General features: G+C 36.1%; 1 protein-coding gene across 6 annotated transcripts in view; it reads right to left on the reverse strand.

Annotated features, from left to right (window-relative positions):
* Positions 1-19,814, reverse strand: part of lrp1bb (low density lipoprotein receptor-related protein 1Bb) — a 315,310-nt gene that overhangs the window by 25,288 nt on the left and 270,208 nt on the right. For 5 of the 6 annotated variants that reach the window (XM_008402891.3, XM_008402898.3, XM_008402881.3 and 2 more), the window contains 15 exons: positions 19,414-19,533; positions 15,008-15,124; positions 13,470-13,576; positions 10,457-10,589; positions 9,173-9,279; positions 8,893-9,025; positions 7,992-8,114; positions 7,717-7,839; positions 4,907-5,050; positions 4,507-4,641; positions 3,635-3,754; positions 3,232-3,473; positions 2,829-3,052; positions 2,152-2,258; positions 26-142 (listed from right to left, as the gene is read on the reverse strand). In XM_008402891.3, coding sequence (XP_008401113.2) covers positions 26-142; positions 2,152-2,258; positions 2,829-3,052; positions 3,232-3,473; positions 3,635-3,754; positions 4,507-4,641; positions 4,907-5,050; positions 7,717-7,839; positions 7,992-8,114; positions 8,893-9,025; positions 9,173-9,279; positions 10,457-10,589; positions 13,470-13,576; positions 15,008-15,124; positions 19,414-19,533 — 2,052 coding nt within the window. The remainder of the gene's footprint in view (positions 1-25; positions 143-2,151; positions 2,259-2,828; positions 3,053-3,231; positions 3,474-3,634; positions 3,755-4,506; positions 4,642-4,906; positions 5,051-7,716; positions 7,840-7,991; positions 8,115-8,892; positions 9,026-9,172; positions 9,280-10,456; positions 10,590-13,469; positions 13,577-15,007; positions 15,125-19,413; positions 19,534-19,814) is intronic. The other variant, XM_008402873.3, reaches the window with a different exon arrangement.

Below are 19,814 nucleotides of genomic sequence, written 5' to 3' on the forward strand. Positions count from 1 at the left end.
TGTTTTTTTTCTCTTTGGGGTTTACCGTGTCTGTCGCTGATTGTCACAAGGGGGTCCGAGCCATCCAATCTCATGCTCCCTATCTGTGAGAGCTCAGGATCAGCCCAGTAAATACGCTGGTTGAAGTAATCAATTGCCAGCCCTGTGGGAGGATGAAGGTAAGCAATTTATTTACCTGACAAATTAAACTGAAATCATTGAAAAATCCCTCAACGCAGGAGACCTTCAGGTCAAGAAAGTCAGATTAGTTGTAGAAGGAGAAGCTTTGTATTTTAAAACCCAATCTTTGTGCTTGTATAGAACATTTCAGCTGTGAACTGAGGTTCTGAGGTTTGATGGTGGATTTTGGCCATTAAAATTCTTTCACTTTCTCTCAAAACTCTAACTAGAAAACCGAGGACGCCGCTTAGGCATGTAAATGAATCTTTGTTTTTTTTTTTCAGCTCTCCAATGATGAATTTCTCTCCTTGTGACCGAGACAGAGCATTGGTCTCTTGTATTAAAGGAGGCCAAAGCAGCTTTTCAAAACTAGATCAGCACTAAGTGGTTCCCTCTAGACCTTCAGACACAAACTGAGTGGCTGTTAACTACTCCTTATTCACTCTTTGTTTTATACTGACTTCAGTGGTGATGTTAAAAAAAAAAAAAAAATATATATATATATATATATATATATATATATATATATATATATATATATATCGGGGCCCTCGGGGCAGTCACCCCCAAACTGGAGCAGTGGCTCAAACAGATCCCAGGAACAACATCAGACATCTCAGTCCAGAAATGTGCAGTTCTAGGCACAGCCAAGATACTGCGCAGAACCCTCAAGCTCCCAGGCCTCTGGTAGAGGACCCGAGCTCAGAGGATGAAACAGACCACCCACGGAGGGTGAGAAGGGAAAAAAAAAAAAAAAAAAAAAAAAAAAATATATATATATATATATATATATATATATATATATATTGTTATTATTTAAAATAGCTTGGTGTATTAATCTGAACACCTGAAACTGATTTTTAGATTTTTATTAGCTGTAATCATTAAAATGAAGAGAAACATATCACAACAATGATTCTACACAATACATGGAATTAAGATCAATTTGTTTCAAGTAGGAAAAATGTGTCTTGAAGTTCACTTTTTGAATGAAATGCACAAATAAAAGAACTTTTCTACGGTTCTAATTTATTGAAATGCATATGGAAGTAGCTGAAATTAGAAAAGTAGTTATTGAGGGTCTCTGTCGAATTGAAGGAAGCAATAAATGCAGACTGCATGTTGGGCTGGCCAACAACACTCAATTACAAAAGCATTATGCTAAGTTGTTTGTGTTGCAGCATTTTGTAGATGTTTTTTTTTCCCACAATATGCCCTTTGAATACAGATTTTAAATGAAAATTCCTCCTGTGAAGACACAAAAGAGAGTAATTTCAAAGCTTTTTTGGCATTAGGACTCACTTAGACTTGGAAACCGCAAATAAAACAATAAATATTCCCAAGGCTTTTTGCACTTTTTTACCAGAGAAACCAATAAACGCTAAAGAGTCTGATTTTACAATGAACTAGAAAATACAGAAACATGCACACTTTATTGATTAGAGTGTTTTTTGTTCACCTTGGTATAATTATGTTTCATATAATTGCTATGGTAGGAATACCTATTTTCACACACCTGTTTGCAAAGAGGCACCTATTTATCAACGTGTAACAAAAAGGTGCTACTGGTTCAGCTTCAATAGTATCAAAAGGAAGCCTTGCAAATATGACAAGTTAATTAGTTGAAACGCACCACTACACATCTAGTATACATTAAATGCATCTTTAGTAGAAACTTTGGTACAATATATCGTATATAAAAAACAGTATGACGATTCAAATGTAAACAAAAAAGTCCTTTGTGTGTTTTCATTTTCTATCATACGCCACAGAAAGCCACACTGCTTGTATTAATCAAAAAAGAATTCATTTTACATATGCGCATAATCACTCTCAAAGATGGACTCGCAGCATAAGAAAAACACACACTTGCTAATGCGCCTTTTTCCGTTTTCCAGACATCTCCACCGGATGACACTAAGGTAATAAAAAGGTACCATAGAGAAAAAAAAACAAAAAACGTACAGAAATAATAAAAGCAGATATACCTACCAGTGGGTCTCCGAAGATTTTTCTCCAGAAGAACTCGGCGTAATGATCCATCCATGGCTGATTCCTCTATTTGAGAGTGATCGCCAATAACACTCCAGTACATCATTCTGCAAGAAACCATGCAAATAACAGTGCAGGATTCTGCATGAATATAAAATAAATACGACATATAAAAAAAAAATGCGTTAATGTAGCCTGATAACATATGCATAGAACTTTATACGCATAGGGGCCAATTTTATAAATTGCTGCCACAGCCTTCTTTCTCAAGAGTTCTAGTATTTTTTTAATATTGTACTGTTGTAGCAACAAACATATTGTGAATTAACATATGAAATAATAGAAATATTTCTCCCAAATTTTTATTTACAGCCAAATGCAAAGTAAGAAAATGGAATAAGAAAGATTAAAATTGTACCACTATCACTTAAAATGTAGTTATGGTACCTACATACCATGACTATGGGATGCAGGTATATAATTACACAATTGGTAGTAAAAGTTAAAAATTTTTCAAAAACATTGTTTCTACATGGTGTTAAAAAGTAAAGTCCAAAAATGTTTATATATGTTATTCATATTATAATTTTAATAATCCGATTCATTCCACAAAGCTATAAGAAGAATGTGTTTTAAGGAGTGTGATCAAGAAAAGAGTGTCTGAGTACACAACTCACCCCCTGGCTGGGTTTACAGTAATGGCATATGGCTCTCCTGCTATGTCAGTAATCAAGCGAGTGCAATTTGGTCCCTTAAGTTGGCCCACATTTATGGAATATCGTAATTTAGTCCAGTGGGCTGTGTAATAGCTGAACCAGTGCATCCGGGAGTGATCAGTCCAATAAATGTTTCCCGTGATCCAGTCAGCAGAAATGTCTCTAGGACGACGGAAATCTGAACACTGCAATGCATAAAAAGCAGGTTCTCTTATTCAAATCCTGTGCATGCATCATCTAAACTTGTCACATAAAAGGCAACGCAGTAAAACATCACCAAACACACAGTTTATAAACTCAGACAACTCGTGAAGCAATAGCAGTTTTTGATAGATGGACAAATAAAGGCACTGGAAGCACTTACAATGTTCTTAACATTTGCTTTGGTTTGGCCTCTTTCAAGAGTGTCCTTGTAAAAGATCCCACCAGGGTTAAACTGGGTAGCCCATATAAACTTTTGCTGATGAAACAGAACATCCATCCCGATAATGCGAGCATTGTCCTCAATGTGAGTGAGCAGTTTATGTCCCTGGCTCTGGTTATATGGATACACAAAGCTTCGGATTTCAGTGTCGTTGGCTATGTAAAGCACTCTGTCATCTTGTCCTGCAAAGACAGTCGTTAATTTGAGAAAAAAAAAAAGGAAATGAAAGCTTGTATAAATTATTAACAACCTACCCTGTGCAGTTTAAGCATGATACATAAAAACAGATCAAACTAAAGTAAGCCGAGTCTTAAACTGGAACACATTTCGATAATATTCATACCTTTAACAACACAGTTGCCGTTCATCTCTTTATAGTTCCGATCGCACGTACATTTGAAGGATCCCTTAGTGTTTGTGCAGTAATGAGGACATGTGTCAAACTGGAGACACTCATTCATCTCTGGAAAACAAGGGAGAGAGATCTAACATCATTACAAATCTATATGTTTTCGTGTCACTGAAAAAGTGCAGAGTTGAAACATGTAAAGGCCAACAACGTTAATTTTCTTTGCCCTGCACATTCCATTATGAGGTGAAAAGTGTTTCATCTGTTCCTGGGAAGTTCAAGTAACTTGTTACAAATGCACTACAACAGAAGTTTTCTGAGCACATTTCAACCATTTTTATGCCTTTCTACTATTTTTCCTCTAAAAAAAACACACTATGGTTTATGTTGGCTTATCTGCCCTGGTAAGGGTAACAATGTTCTTTTTAAATTGAAATCATTTCACTTTATCTTCACTCGTGGTGTTGAAGAGGATAACTATCTTTGCAGTTGAGCTCATACATCTATTTATTTGACAATTTAGCAGAGAAATTAGATTTTAAATTGAAAATGTTGCTTATTTTGTCAATATTGCTTTTGATTAAAATGCAGTTAATTGTGATTATTTAATTATAGACCCTGCAATTAACTCCAATAAAAATGTAATCAAGTCCCACCACTAATTACTCCTTTTTGTTGATAATAAACAGACCTCTCTGATGATGAGTTGTCTACCAAACCACTGGAACAAGACAATAAAAAGTATTATTTCCATCTTGACATCTTGCTATAAAATTCCCCATAAGCTTAACCTTTAAAAGCCTGCAAGTCTAAAATTAGCAAAAGTTTTTGCAAATATGACTAACACAGAAATACTCATACGTTACCTTCACACTGGCCCGTCTTTTGGTTCCTCTTGAAACCAGGTTTGCACTGACATATCGCATTAGCATTTGTTTGGTTGCAAATTGCATCCTCCCCACATGGGTTTGTTTTCTTTCCGCACACATCTCCACTGGAAACTACAAATACATACAGGTCTTTGATTATGCCTCTGAATCTCAGTTGACTGCTGGGGTTTTCCTTTGATGTGCAACAGCTAAGAGTGCATCCTAATCACTCACACAGAACACAACACACCTCAAACATTTATTATCACAAACAACAAAACCTTGCATCTCAAATGAGAAGATTGCTGTTCTTTGCGATAACCTCACAGGGAGCCGCGCTGCATCTCTTGCAGGAGCTTCAATGATATCTTTGCGAAAGTTACCAGCTTGTTCTTACATGACTTGCAGTCCTGCTCGTCTGAGCCGCCGTCGCCGCAGTCGTTGAAGAGGTCACACTGAAGCTGCATAGGGATGCAACGTTGATTACTGCAGGTGAACTCTGTCTTGCCACAAGGCCGAGGCCTTCCAGCTACCACCTCTGCTTTGACAGGAAAGAAAATAAAGCAAAGTCAATATAAATCTTTTTTAAAATATGGAATTAAACAGTTGAAGAGTTAATTGCATTAACTCAGCTGTAACCGTCCGAGGCAGGTCAAACACTGGAACATTGATTCAACTCATTCTTTCCAAACTGTTCATGTCAAAAAGGGACAAAAATGTGATATAAACTCGTTTACTTTTTAGTTCTTTGTTTTTTATTTTTTGGAAAATAATAAGACACTCGAGCTACTTCACCGTGGAAAAATCTAATTAAATGAGTTATTAAATGGTTCTATTCATTGAGGGGCAAGTACTGTGAACTATTTGTTCATACCAAATGAGTATAAATCTGAGTTTGTTCATGTTTTTAATTCTGAAAAAGAATGAAAGGTAGACCTACCCTTTCCAAAGCTCTACCAAGTACCTGCTGTTTGTCAAAGTAACTAAGTGAAATGATCAAGTAAAACTAACAAATGATCATTGGCATGCGTTTCTTAGTTAATTTTAACATCTTTTATTTATGAACGTCAACTTAAGTTTAAAAAAATATAGCATTTGGAAGTATATATATGCAAGTATTGTCTGAATGCATTTGGTGTAATCTGCTTTTGAATCCAGTGCAAATTCTAGATACAAAACAGTTGAAAAAATTGGAGCAGTTTGGACTGCTTCGTAAGTTTCCTCTTGGAAACACATCACACAACTCTTGCCATTGCAAAGCAGAATTAGGCACACTTTTTTTCCCCTGTTTTGTTCATTATAATTTTCTTTTTGCTACTTTGAGCTGACGTCCAAAACAAATTCAAAAGTTAGGGTTTCAAGTCTTTGCAGGTTTGTGCTTACCTAAGGCATAGACGTGCAAGCAAATAATATTCCTCCATGTGTTCTGCTTTTCTCAGCAACACCGTTTCTAGCACAGGTTAAAGCCGATGATAATAAATAGAACTATTTAAGTCATGTCTAGGCTTCAATATTTAACACAATTCCACAGCAAATTTGGAATTGTTTTGATAAGTCACTCATTCGATATATTCGCTCCTTATATACCTGCTAGAATTCAACCTGCACTCATCTTTATACCATCACCTCAAAAAAAAAAAAAAAAAGAAATATGTAGTATCTTGTCCCAGTGAGATAAGACAGAACCACTGTTTTTGGTTTAGGATACACATTTCATCCACATGTTTTGATGTGTGACCAGTTAAGTTTCAGCTAGCTAACCATTTGCCCATTGCAGTGGTTTTAAGTTTCTCATGATCTGACAAAGCACATAAAATGTTTTATTCTATGTATTGTCTTAAAACTTTAGGGAGTGCATAGCTTGTTTCATACTATTTAGCAATTGGAATATCATCGATCACTACAGAATTCAGAGTATTGGCATATGTCAGTGTGAACAAAGTACAGGGCTGTTCAACTAAAAACACAAACTGAAAGAGTGCAGTGTGGGATTTAGAGTGTTGCACTTCTTCCTCGCTCACAAAGGTATTTTCTCAGTAGTTACAGTTATTGGCTTTGGAGTTCTGATGTTTGCTTGATGCCGTTGCTCAGCTTCACTGCACACTAAATTGAAATCCTCACTTGATCCAACGCATTCAGCACTGCATTCCCAGCAGCTGAGTGAATCTCATACAGCAGAGCTTATAAAGCAGCCAATCGATTAGATGTTAAACACAGGAGAAAAAGATGAGCAGCCTGTCCGCATCGTTCTTGATGGTAATGTAAGATATATGAACAAAGCAATGGGTGACGTGATTTTCAACTGTAGGCTGCATGAACTCCAAGCACTGCACCATATATACATAAACAAACTGTGTCCAAGTGAAGGCCATTGATTGTAATAACTTTAATGCGCTTAGAGACGGTTGGCTTATTGGCAAAGATAAAAATTTGTATAACTTGGATTGACTGCAGTGCAAAAATATTGACTGTCACATCCCCACAGCAAATGACAGTTAATGTGTCAATTTTCAGTTTAAGGAATGTACACAATCACATCTTTTCTGCAGCTAGTCGAGAAAGAGGTTATTATCTTAGCGGCAGGTAAAATTACAGTTTGATTTTCATCTTCACATTTTTTTCTGTGTATCGTAAAAAAAAAAAAAATGTGTTTGGCACTCTCCAACAATGTGAGAATGAAAAGGAAAGGAGCATAATGAAGTGATGGGGAGGAGGATGATGGGATTAAGATGAAATTGAGGAGATGGATAGATGGAAGAGGCATACAATGGTGAGAGGTAATGGACTGAGGTAAGAGATGGATGAGGGTCTCAATGGAATCAGAGAGAAAGATGAATGAAAGACGAGAGGAACAAGAGAATGATAGAAAACAGGAGCTATTTCTCATTTTTTGTCTTTCTGTGAGAATTTACAGACAGCTTGTGGAAAGATATCAGGACACCAGAAAAGGGAGAATCAAAGCGTTTGGAAACATTAAATTGGGTATTTTCACTTTGACATGAAAGAGGGACACAAAAGCTAAAACTATTTTGCAAATTTTTTCCCTGACTGAAATGAAAAAAAAAAAAAAAGAAGAAATAATAAATTTACAAATCTGAACATACAGTAAGTGGAAACAATATCTGCTTCAATTTTTATCAACCACCAAGTGTTCATACATTTTCTACATAAACAACCTGTTTGGAGAATCAAATATTTGCTTCCTACCGCATTCTTCTTCATCCGAATTATCGCCGCAGTCATCCACTTTGTTGCAGACTTGGTCCATGCGCAGACACACATGATCGTTTCTACAGCGGAAAGGCCTCGTAGGTGGGCAAGGAAGCTTAGCTGGAGGCCAAAAGATGCAAAAACAAATTAATTTGCTGTTGGGATTTAAGAGAGGCAGCAACATCTTTTCTCTAGTGGTACAGAGAAGTAAAAAAAATAAATGCATCAGGTGGCTTTTAGGTGCTATCTTGTGAGTGGTATTTTAAACTTACCGCACATTTCTGCATCTTCATCTGAGTTATCACCACAGTCATCCTTGCCATCACATACCCATGTGTGGAGCTTACATAAGGTGTTATTACAGATGAATTCATCGGCTCGACAGAAAAATGTTCCTGCAGTCACAAAGTTTCCACAATTTTTATCACAGCAAGTTAAGTTACAAAGTACAACAGTTTTAGATATCATGGATTATCTTACCTAATTAAATCAGAAGGCTAAAACTCTTTCTGTATTGAACATTTAGCTACATTTTCATCTGTATTATGTTTGATATCTTTTCATCTCCTGTGCTTTTGCAAATGTCATATTACTGGATTTACTTTGACCTTCTAATATTAGACGTTAATTTGTTTTGCATAATTTATTTTATAAATGCTGCAGCTTTTAGCATAAGCTTTTACATTCATAATAACATTCCAGTCAGATATGATTGTTCCTTTTTATTCTTGAGTGGACTGAAATTACAAATTCTTCTACTTTTGAAAAAACAAAAACTGGGTTTACGAGCTTGATTTTTCTTTTTGTGACTTTGATAAACCACACAGGGTCAGAAATATACATACAGCATAAAAAACACACATGTCTACTGCCCTATATTTAACCCTTTCTTACAGGGAAAGTTACATTTGGCTTTTATAAGGGGCTTTTAGACCTAATGAGTGGGTATGTATATATCCAAGCCTTTGTTTCTAAATGTGGACCTGTCTGAAGTGAATAAAAATAGATTCCCAGAATTGTATTTTTTGAAGTTCTCTATTAAATAATCATTTCACCTGGAAAAAGAAAGCATCAAATGCATAATTAAAAAAAAAAAAAACATGTCTAACCTTCTAACTGGAACTATATGATATAACATATTGCGGTATTATCTAAGTTTTTCCTTCTTTTTACCATGGTTACAGTTTTCTTCATCGCTGTGATCCATGCAGTCCAACACGTCATCACATCGCCAGCGTCGAGGGATGCAGTGAGCGCGATTCAGGCACAGAAATTCATCCTCTCTGCACTCCTTCACACAACCAATCTGTCCAACAACAAAATACAAAATCCTCAAGCAGCAAACATGAAAAATAGACTCTTTACACAGTAATCTGTTGAAGCACTATTCATAATAAACACACATTGGTGTGTGATGTCTTTAATTCCTGGAAACGTGTGAAGCTGTACTGACCTCATCTGAGCCATCAAGGCAGTTGTCATGTCCATCACACCGCAGGCTGGCTGACACACACCCTCCACTGGCACACACATACTCATTTACAGAGCAAGATGGGCCCACTGGAAGAAAAAGTGCTAAGATATTATTTACGGAAGATGCAGCACTTTCGCTTTCTTAACTATTACAAAGCTCTAGACTAACACTATCTTGACAGAAAAACCAATCTTAAAGAGCGATGATTTCTCTTGAAAGTATTTCTTCAGTGATGACAGCTTTTGTTTTTGCTACAAAACTGAACTGAAACAAAAGATTTTCATATTTTCAGGATCCGCTTCTAAAACTGATTTGCACATTTCTGAAGGTCCTCTGAGAAATTTTCTTGAAATGTATTTTGGTTCTGGGTGATGGTCTATCTGCCAATTCAAAATACTTCTTAGACAGACAAAGACAACTAATGTTTTAATAAAATACATTTTCAGTAAGGCTTATCAAAAATGGATCATCAATGGAATTAGAGTGTCATATAAAGTTCTCAGAAAAAAAAATGTAATAAAATGACAGACACTAGCTTTTTTATGATGATTTTCAAGATAGGGAAACTGTTACACAATGATTAGATAAGTGATTTTGAAATGTGGGCAGAAATTGGTGAAAGCTTAGAATAGAGCAGAGGAAAACTTAAAAATCCTTCAAATCAATGATGAAATAATAACCTATTGCCTAATATTGAGGGGCCCCTTCACTTCCAATATATTTTCATACTAGACAAAGAGATATGAAGTTTGGTAGATTTTCCTTTTTTTGGATTGTAAGATGTGCTTCTGAGTGAGGCTTTTTTTCTACAGACATGAATAAAACCATTTCTGAATATCTGGAGGTGGGATGAACACTTCTAGTTTATTCATTATTCAATTCCTCTGATTCCTTTTCACAGCAGTCTGCCAAAGATGGACTGATTCTGTTAGTTGAAGCAGAGATCTAATCACATATCACTAGTTATAATGTGATAATGCATCGACCTAAATATCTGAACATTTTGGTTGATTTTTTTTTTTTTTATTTGTGAGCCATGAGCAAAAATGTGAAACATAACTTTTCATGAAGACCTTTTAGACTGCCCAAGGAAAAAGAAAAAAAAACAACTTTTTTTTTTTTTGAGAAAAAAGATTTTTTTTTTTAATGAATAATTTTGGTTTTTGTACAGGAAACTTTTGATCTGAGAAATAACTCGCAGAACATGCAGCCATCCTTTGAGCAAAAATGAAAATCATTTGAGCTATTTTGCTAGGTTCACACCTGTTCCATGGCAGCTTTTTTCATCTTCCCCCATCTTGCAGTCTTCTTGACCGTCACACAACCACTTGAGTGAGATGCAGAGGTTGTTGTGACACCGAAACTGGTCATCTGCACAGCGCGCCTCACAGCCTCTCTGAGAACAAATTCAGAGAATAAGAAAGTTAAAAAAAAAACACAAAAAATTATTTTGATTTATAATCATTTGTATTTCACACCAATGATTATACATTAGCTTTAAAATCAGAAGTTACTTTAGTAAAAATAATGTGATGATCCACAAATTTGTATTAAAATATTAAAAGTTAACACAAGCAATAAAACATGCTCCTACACAGTTTATCTTAAGCAAAGTAAAAGGAAGATATTACTTAAGCATATGTAAATCTACGATGTTTGTACTAAATGTAAAAGAAAAAAAATGTTTTTGTACGGTGATTAGTGATACTAATCAGTTACAAATAAGGATTTTAGTTTTTAAGTGATTAACTTTTGTGCCAAATATAGACAATGAACTCCGCTGTCACAGTAAGAAAGCCAAAGGTTTATGGAGAATGACCAGGCTAAGATCCTGCAGGATGTCATTGACTAAACTGACACAGCAGTGATGGCTAACCATTCAGTGAGGTTTTTGACTAGGTAGATAATGGGGCAGTAGTGGTTACAACATCAACAGCAACATTAAGGATTGATCAAAAAGGAACAGGACTCAAAGAGGAAGAAATCCCTTGGACTCTGTGTCCAGAAGAGCACAACCTTAGGAACAGCTAAGATCCTGCAGAGAACATAAAGGACCCCAAGATAAAGTAGAACTGCCAAAGAGGAAAGAGTGTCTGTAAAGCCTTTGGGTTGTTTTGGGGATAAGGACAGAAACGATTTTCAACTTAAACATTGAGTTGAGGGAAAAGAGGAAGAAATAGGGATTGCAAACTTATTTTAAAAGAGTGGTATTATGTATGTTCCAGTCATTTAGAGCCATTTCATAGCACAATCAAGTATTTAAGTTACGTTCAGTTGTTAAATTTCCATATATATCAAACATAACATGAAAGAAATTTGACTTTACATTTCAATGCTTTGAAATTGGACCAGTGTCTCTTAAAGAAGCTTCTACTCTTTCTGACACTCCGCCTTCAGCTCATCGTCACAACAATGCTTCTCATTATGGCATTCGCAAACGTCCTTAGGCGTGTTGCAGTGAGTAGTAGTTAGTTTGAAAAGCTCAGCAGACAGGTAGTTCAACTAGGTGTTTGCTAATTACTGCTGCTAATTACTTTGGAACCGTGTGTGGACATCTTGGGGAAGGGGTGAGGCTAACGACAAGCTATGGTCAAGTCTGCAGTTGCAAGAAGCTTTGTAGAAATAAGCGGCACATTGTATGAGCAAGCGTTTAGGCACCCTGAATGGCTTCAACTACAGATCTTAAACACGCAGGAAAGAATCAAAGGAACACTCCAAGTACCTTTTGAATACCTGGAGTGTACAAACATGATATAAAGCTCAAAACAGTCGATTTTTCGTAACCCCCTTTAAAACAACTACTTCATTTGGCTGATAATATGAAAACACCTACTAATGCCCACTGACATTTGGCATATTAAAAACTAGCAATCTGTTTTAAAGCAATAAAACTGGTCATAAAATGAAAATAGTGAGGGTGGCACTATTCTGGAAAATGCTACTGAACTTTAACAACTACTGCAAGCTAATGACATACTAATGCAGTCCTCAAACCTCACAGTCCACCCATAGCTTCAAAGGTTTGCAAATAGGTGAAGAGGCAGTGCTTTTTTAAATGTGCTTTGAGTTCTCTAAAAAATTAGATGAACTGCTTTGAAACTCAGCTAGAGGACTCTGAAAAGAACTTAATCATTACTTTTACAAAGTCATGAGAAACCCTCTTAGCTTTTTGTTTTTTTCTGTTAGGTCTCGTGCCTAACAGAAAAAAGATAATTTCACCCATTTATACCAAACCCAAATTGGACCATTCCTTCTGGGTGTTTATTTTTGACCTTAATTTAATGTCTTACTTAAAGCATTTGCAAACATGAATTCAGAAAGCGAACACTTGGGATAAACTTCACAAAGGGTTAATTAGGGTTGAAGCACCTGCATGCAAAGAGATTACATATAAAACAAATATTATGAATGTTAAAGAGGGCAAAATATTAAAAAGAATAATGAATTTTAACAACAAGCTTTTGTCCTTGTATTATGCATCACAAAACAACATTATCTGTAATGGGGCTTTATTTCTTAATTTTCAATGTTAAAATGAATGCGCATTTAGGTTCATTTTGTCACATATTATCTGCGTCAAATTACAAAAGCAATTTTAAGCTTTAAAAATAAAGATATTCAGGCGTCTGAATGAACTAAACAACCAGTTTTTGTTAGTTCTACAGGCATGAAGGATTAGGATTACCAAAAGCAAATTAATATGGTTCTTCATGCTCTAGTGCACTGGAAGGTAGAATAATTCATCACAGTAAAATATTCTGTACTGTTCTGTAGTGAGACATCCATGGCGAGGAGATTTATATCAACACAGTGAAATATAACTAAAACAGGAATTTTTTCAGAGCAAAATTTAATTTTTTTCTACAATTGCGATGTTTAATTCAAACTTTAGCTACGTCTGTAATGACAAACTGAACAAGTGATCAGTTACATAGAAAAACACATTACCTATATGCTATAATTTGGCTCTGATCCACTGTAATTTATGAGTGTTGGTGACCCAATTATGTCGTTTTGATCTCTTTTCACAATATTACACTCTTGATATTGCAACCTTTAATTTTAATTCAAGCTACCTATTGACCCACTAATTACACATTAGCTAACACATAATGATTTAATGGGGTATGATGGACATCCTCTCTGTTCAGACTAATAAAAACCCATATGCCACACAGCCCAAAATGTAGGTGTCATAGCTCTGCTTGTGAAGTCATTTTATGTGGCAAATTTAATTCTTAAAAATAAACAAAAACAGTAAAACTCAGGAACTGACCTCATCTGAATTATCCAAGCAGTCGTAATCTCCGTCACAGCGGAACCGGGACGAAATGCACTCTCCATTTGCACAGGCAAAGTCTTTGTGGTTACAGGTGACAGGCTCTGTATGGGAAACAGAACATCCACTCTTTATTAATTCACACATGTTCATGAATTTTGTGCTAAAGTAATTACTGTCCTGAACCAATTCCAGATGCTAGTTTAACTTCAGATACATGTTGTTGGTTTACTGTAAGCTACAGGCAGGCTATGATTTTAAAGTAGTGCAGAAAATCTCTGTCATCGTTTACAACTTCTAATTCTGTTTGGTAGACATTCTACCAGAGAAATCCTCTTCAATAAGAGAAAGCCCAGACGGAGCACTGAGAGGAAATTATTATTAAGGGGGTTGTGTAGAAAAGCAATGGCCAGGCTGATTACGTATTTATAATCATTGCAACTAAGAGTAAAACAGTAAAACATATTATGGTAAAAATGTTAAGCTCATATTGGTTTTATAGAGTTTCATTCTGGGACTTGCAATCTGCAAATAGATGTCCTTAAAAGGCTTGTATCAAATTAAGTTTTATGGATCAGCATATGCCTGGTAAAAACTTTATGTTTCATCCTTTAATGTAATGTTGTATTCAAAACTGGGAAAGGCTAAAAGACCAGAAAAAATGCATAAGCATAAACATAAGAAAATCTAAATGTACCCATTGATTGTGGCTTTCATAATCAGGAGTAAGAATTTGTCGATGAAACCAAGAATCTTGTATCAGCTATTAGAGGTAGTCTCTCCCTAAGGACAATATTAGACTGGTGCTAAACAGCTGGATTAGATTCATCGTCTGGGCCCTCCCTTGTTATCATGGGCTGTTAGCTAACCATGGGCATGTATTATGAGTTGTGCTGTAAGACAGACTCCCAGCAGGCATTGCAGCAAAATCTGATTTGCAGCCCCTCTATTGTCTGCTGGTCCAGCTGCTTTATGTCTTTTTTTTCCATCCAACTCTTGACTGGCCTTTATTTGCATTTTAAGTGACATTAATAGGTTTGGAGGCTCGAGCGTCTAATAAATCATGCAAAATGTGCACACACTGCAAAAAAAAAAAAAAAAAAAAGCACACAGAGTCTATGCATGAGCTCATACAACACACAGGCAAACAATTCCCCCCACGCAAATACAAAGAGTTGAGTACACAACAGGATGTGAGACTTAACAAGGCGGGTTAGCAGTGACATTTCATGAGTAGATAAAATAGCCCAAGAGCCTGAGCTTAACTTTGTTCTCAGAAAAGAAGCACAGATATTATGAGCGCGCTTAAAAGAGGGAGTTGAGTCATGTTGGATTGATAAGGAAGAACCACCCTGAATGCACAAAGCTGCATATATTATTTCTGAGAATGGGACAAGGCGTTGTCATGGTCGGTGAGAAAAGCAGTCAGGTGTCCTCAAGGGCGTCAAATTCTTCACGGTGCGTGCGAAGCATCAACAGTGTATACAAGCAAATAAACAGAGCTTAGAGCACGTGAAGTTGTCAGGTATACTCACTGCAGTTCTCCTCGTCTGAGCCGTCTCCGCAGTCGTTCTGGCTGTCACACCTCCAGTGGTCGGGGATGCAGTTGTTATTCTCACAGCGGAATTCATGAGGTCCACAGGTCTTTTCATCTTTTTCATCAGGAGCAAGAAATAGAAAAAAAACGCATACAGATGAAAATGGCTTCAAAGAGCATGAATATTAATACAGCACTAGCTATCATATTTTTAAAGTGTAATCATCGTTTCCTCAGGGTTTCCCTGAGCAAGTCTGACTGTGAGCTCAAAACATAGTATGCATTCAAAAAGCTAATACACCGTAAGATGAAATACCTGACTCCGCTGCCAGGTCTGCTCAGCCGATCGGTAACAAAAAGTTGGCAAAATTGAACATTTCTAAGTATGACTTGTGTTTCCTTTTAGGCCACATTCAAGCTGTGATTCTGCTCCTTTCAGCATTATCGCAGACAAGACGTGACGGTGATCGAGAAGTAAAATGGGAAATACTCTACCATACTGTTTGGCTTTCTTTTTTTGGTTAGTTGCTGTACTGAAAATGTATACTTCTTGAGCATTCCATACTGTTTTCTATCTATTTTAGGCTGTGATTTCACAAAATGTACTCTTGATAATGTCACAGTTATGAAAGAAAAAAAACAACTTTTGATCAAGCAATAAACTCAAGATATTAACAGAATGGGTTGACTCTGTTAAATCTGAGGTTTGACTTAATCTTTCAGGATATTTACAGAGAAAACTAATATTCTCAGGGCATAATTTTCAGGGACAATGATGAGCATAGAACATCTCTGTGTGGTTAGTTGTCCACTATACAGGGTAGGCTGCTATATAGGCACACTAGCTGGGATAAAATTATGAAAAAAAAAAAAAGAAATACTGACTCATGCAGTGGAAAAAGTTTCTCAAGTATTTTAATATGAAATCATAATATCTAGCCATAACATGGATTAAGTCAATATGTTTGTGTTTTGAGTCAAATGTATATTCTTAAGTTAAAAAAACAATAAGATAGAAGCAGTTCGGGGTTGCTTTGGGTGTTTCCATCAGAAAGTTTGCTCTGCATTAGTACATGGATATGTCAATGGAATTCTACAACAACCAGATTAATGTTTATTTAAAATTCCACCACATTTCTTAAAAATGTTTTTTTAAATATAATTATCCTGACTTTTAATTCATAAAAGTATTCTTTCAGCAGGCATCATCCAGGGATAATAGCCCTGGTGACGTTATCAGCTAGGAAAGAGACGTGGGTGAAGAAGTGGGTGGCAGATTCCGCCTGAATCTCTTTCTTACATGACAGCAGGCGGAGAAACAGGAAGGTGCAAGAGGCAGCAATTCATTAGGGAGCAGCTTGGGTGCATTCAGCATTTAAATACATGTATAAGGGAGAATAATTTGGAAATATGACTCTTTTGGGTCAGAGCTCATTATAAAAGTGACAAGGACAACTTTCTTTCGCTATCAGAGTTATTTTAAGTGTAGAAAAAATAGGCAAAATGAAGATATGTCATTTGCTAAAAGTTTGTTTGTGCAAACAATCTGAGGAGCAAAAACCATCTGTGATAAAGTGGCTCATTTTATTTTTACTTATTTAGCTTTGCTAGAGGATCTTCTAAGGTTATCACTCATAGAAGCAGAAGTACAAAGAACAATACTACATGAAACAGACTGAGATTACAAAGAAATCCATGGCATCAAAGCATAAGGGCCAGAGTAAGTGGAGTATAAACTGGATGGTGTTTAGTCAAAGCCAGTCCCAGTCCTTGTCTTTGTGCTCTGAAATAGTTGTGACAGTCGCAGTAAAACATGCCCACATCCACTCACATAACAAAAACAAACTAACTGGACATAATTCCTATGTTACAATTGTGCAGAGAAAGGAGACAAATGTCCTGAAAGCAACTGAAGTATCCCGAGATGTGGTGTAATTTAAGGGAAATATGGAGAAGTAAGGGTTTATGGGAGTTATTTAATGCCTGGATGTCAGTGAAAGAGGTAGAAATAATCTATAAACAAGAGATAAGGAAGAATCTAGTATCAGGATTCCAGCCTGATATCCATTTCAGTGATCCATATTGACTGCTGTCACTTTTACCTTCTCACTGCTGACAATAAAACTGTCCAAAAAGTAAATTTCCATTTTCTCCACAATCAGTTGATGCATGTATCAGCTAGAAAAACAAAACAACTAAATCAAAAACTAAACAACAAATAAAAAAAACCCAGAACAGTATATAAATGCTGCAGTGTGAAGATTTCAAGTTTTTTTAATCTGTTCAGTTTATTAGCAATTGCATATTACTGCTTCAGGATAATTACGAATTTATGATATGGTTAGTTTAAGATTAATTCTGCTTTAGTCAAATGTTTTGGTGCTTCCTTGCATGGATCTCACACCCCACTCTCCCTTTCCTCTCACTTCTTGACTTGGTATCAAAACACAACAGAACAAAAAACAAATTAAATTTTAACAGTAAAGGCAAAAAATAAAATAAAATACAAAACAATAAATCAGCCTTGGTAGTGCTGGTTGTTGCATCACAGGCCATGTTCAGATCTGGCAAGCACAGCCATTCTGGGAATGATCAAATCAAGCACAGCCATCACACCTAGGCAGAACTAAATATATGTGTGAAAGCACAAAAATCAGAATGAGAACAGAGCTTTCAGACCGCCTCGTAACCTGATGACTAGACAATACCGATGTCACATGGACATCTTTGCTTTAAAAATGTATATTTTATAAACAGCTTATTAAAAAAATCTGGCAATCTTGTTGGCCCGTTTAAAACAACCAGATATGTGAGGGAATAATTAAAGTTATTTGTTTCTCCTGCTGACAGTTTTAATGAATTCCTTGTTGAAATCCTCATAAATGAAGAAACAATGTTCTTTGGGACTGATAAGGATATGATATGGGTTTCTCTGCTGTGAAAGCTTTGTTATTGTTTTTGGAGCTGACTGCACCTCCTGTGGTCACTGTTTATTAAAATCTCCCATGGTGATCTAATTTTTCTTGTTTTGTCCTCAACTATGTGCACAGTAAAAGTTGTAAAGAAACTGGTCTTGAAGGCAAATTTTATTGTGCATTAAATACTTTTTTTTATTTAATGAAAACTGTAATGGTCAGGATCCTTTAAACTTCCTTCATCCCGCTCCAATTCCCTTTAATTATCCCTAAAATTATCCCGTTGTATAATTTATCATGCTTTGAGCGTTGCAGCTCAAATGATTTCTCAAAAATGCAGCACAGGGGAGGCTGAACCAACACTTAAATATTAAAACATACAATCACTGTGCTTGTGGTGTTGTTGACAATCAACGCAGTCATTTAACTACATTGCTGTGCATGTGGAAAAACTAACTCAACCTGAACATTGAAGCCTTATGTGTCAAACTGAAGGCCTGGGGCCTCATGGCTTTTGACTTTAAATACTCAAAAAAAATCAAAGCAGTTTTTATTTGTATAATACAAAATGTTAAAAGATGTTTAATATTAAATAACTTGAATAAATAATAATTGAATGCAGAGACAACTATTGATTCAGTTTGTTCTACAGATACATTGTAGCACAACTGGCCCTTTGAGGAGGTTTATGATCTTGATATGGCCCAAAAAGAAAATGGGTTCAACATCCCTGCCTTAGGTGAAAGATCATACTTAAAACTGGTTAGAATAAAAACTGATTCATCCAGCCCAGATGATACTGCTAGGTCTGAGCAAAAGTCGTGAACATACAAAACGAACAATAGAACTTAGGGTTAGGAGCAGTTGCATATCTTGAACTTAATTACTTCGCGTCAACTCTTTATAAGATATTCTCACACAGGAAACAAGTCTAAAGCTAATGAAGTTACTGATTTGAACTGAATTTTCAGTCTGATGAAAGCCTTTTAATCTACAAAAAAAGTATCAGGAGTTTTAGAAAACATATTTTCACTGATATCAAACCAACAATCCCCTCGTTGGTTCGATGAACCAATAACGTTACATTTCTGTTCTCGCTACAGGGATGGCTGCTCTTTTACGCATGATGTAACAAACTCTCTCACTGCAGGTTCAAAGAAAGTTTAAACTCAGCTCACGTCCACTCAAGCCACCAAAACATTGTGTGATTTTATAATTGAGAGATTATACCACTGTTTCTTTACTAACTACACAGTTAGGAGTTGCAGCAAAATTGTTCAATTGTGTTGTTAACTGCCAAGAACATTTTTGACAATGCTAGCAGGTGGCCTTGAAGGCATCTAGATTCAGCTGAGAGTCGAACCAGAAGAACAAGCAACGCGACTGAATCACTGAGTTAGACTAGAATAAACTCAAGGGTAAAATTAATCACAATCTAAGCAGATTCATAAGAGTGTTCTTTCTGGGAAACTAATGTCGCATAACTCACCACAGTTGGCCTCATCTGACCCGTCTGCACAGTCGGGGTCCTCATCACAAACCCAAAGCTTGGAGATGCAGTGCATTGATGCCTTACACTGGAACTGGTCAGGGGAGCAGGTGCTTTCAGCTGTATTCAGAAAAAAAAGGAGTATGAAAGAGAAGAGCAACATCTTTCATCATTCAGGATGAATTTTTTTTCTCTGTAGAAAGACCTGAGTCATCATGGAATGCTACCACGATGCAAGACACAGTGAGGAAGCAAATTATGCCTCCCGAACATTTCTTCTTTGCCCTCATTTTTATGCTATATTACAACAAGGTAGGAGCAGCTTCTTTTTTATATAACGTGACATTGTTTCAAATAGCATTTTAATTTCAATGGCGCAGTGTTCATTACAAAGGTGCATT

Source organism: Poecilia reticulata, chromosome 2 (assembly GCF_904066995.2).
Source record: "Poecilia reticulata chromosome 2, P_reticulata-male-v2, whole genome shotgun sequence".
In the NCBI taxonomy this organism is placed as follows: domain Eukaryota; kingdom Metazoa; phylum Chordata; class Actinopteri; order Cyprinodontiformes; family Poeciliidae; genus Poecilia; species Poecilia reticulata.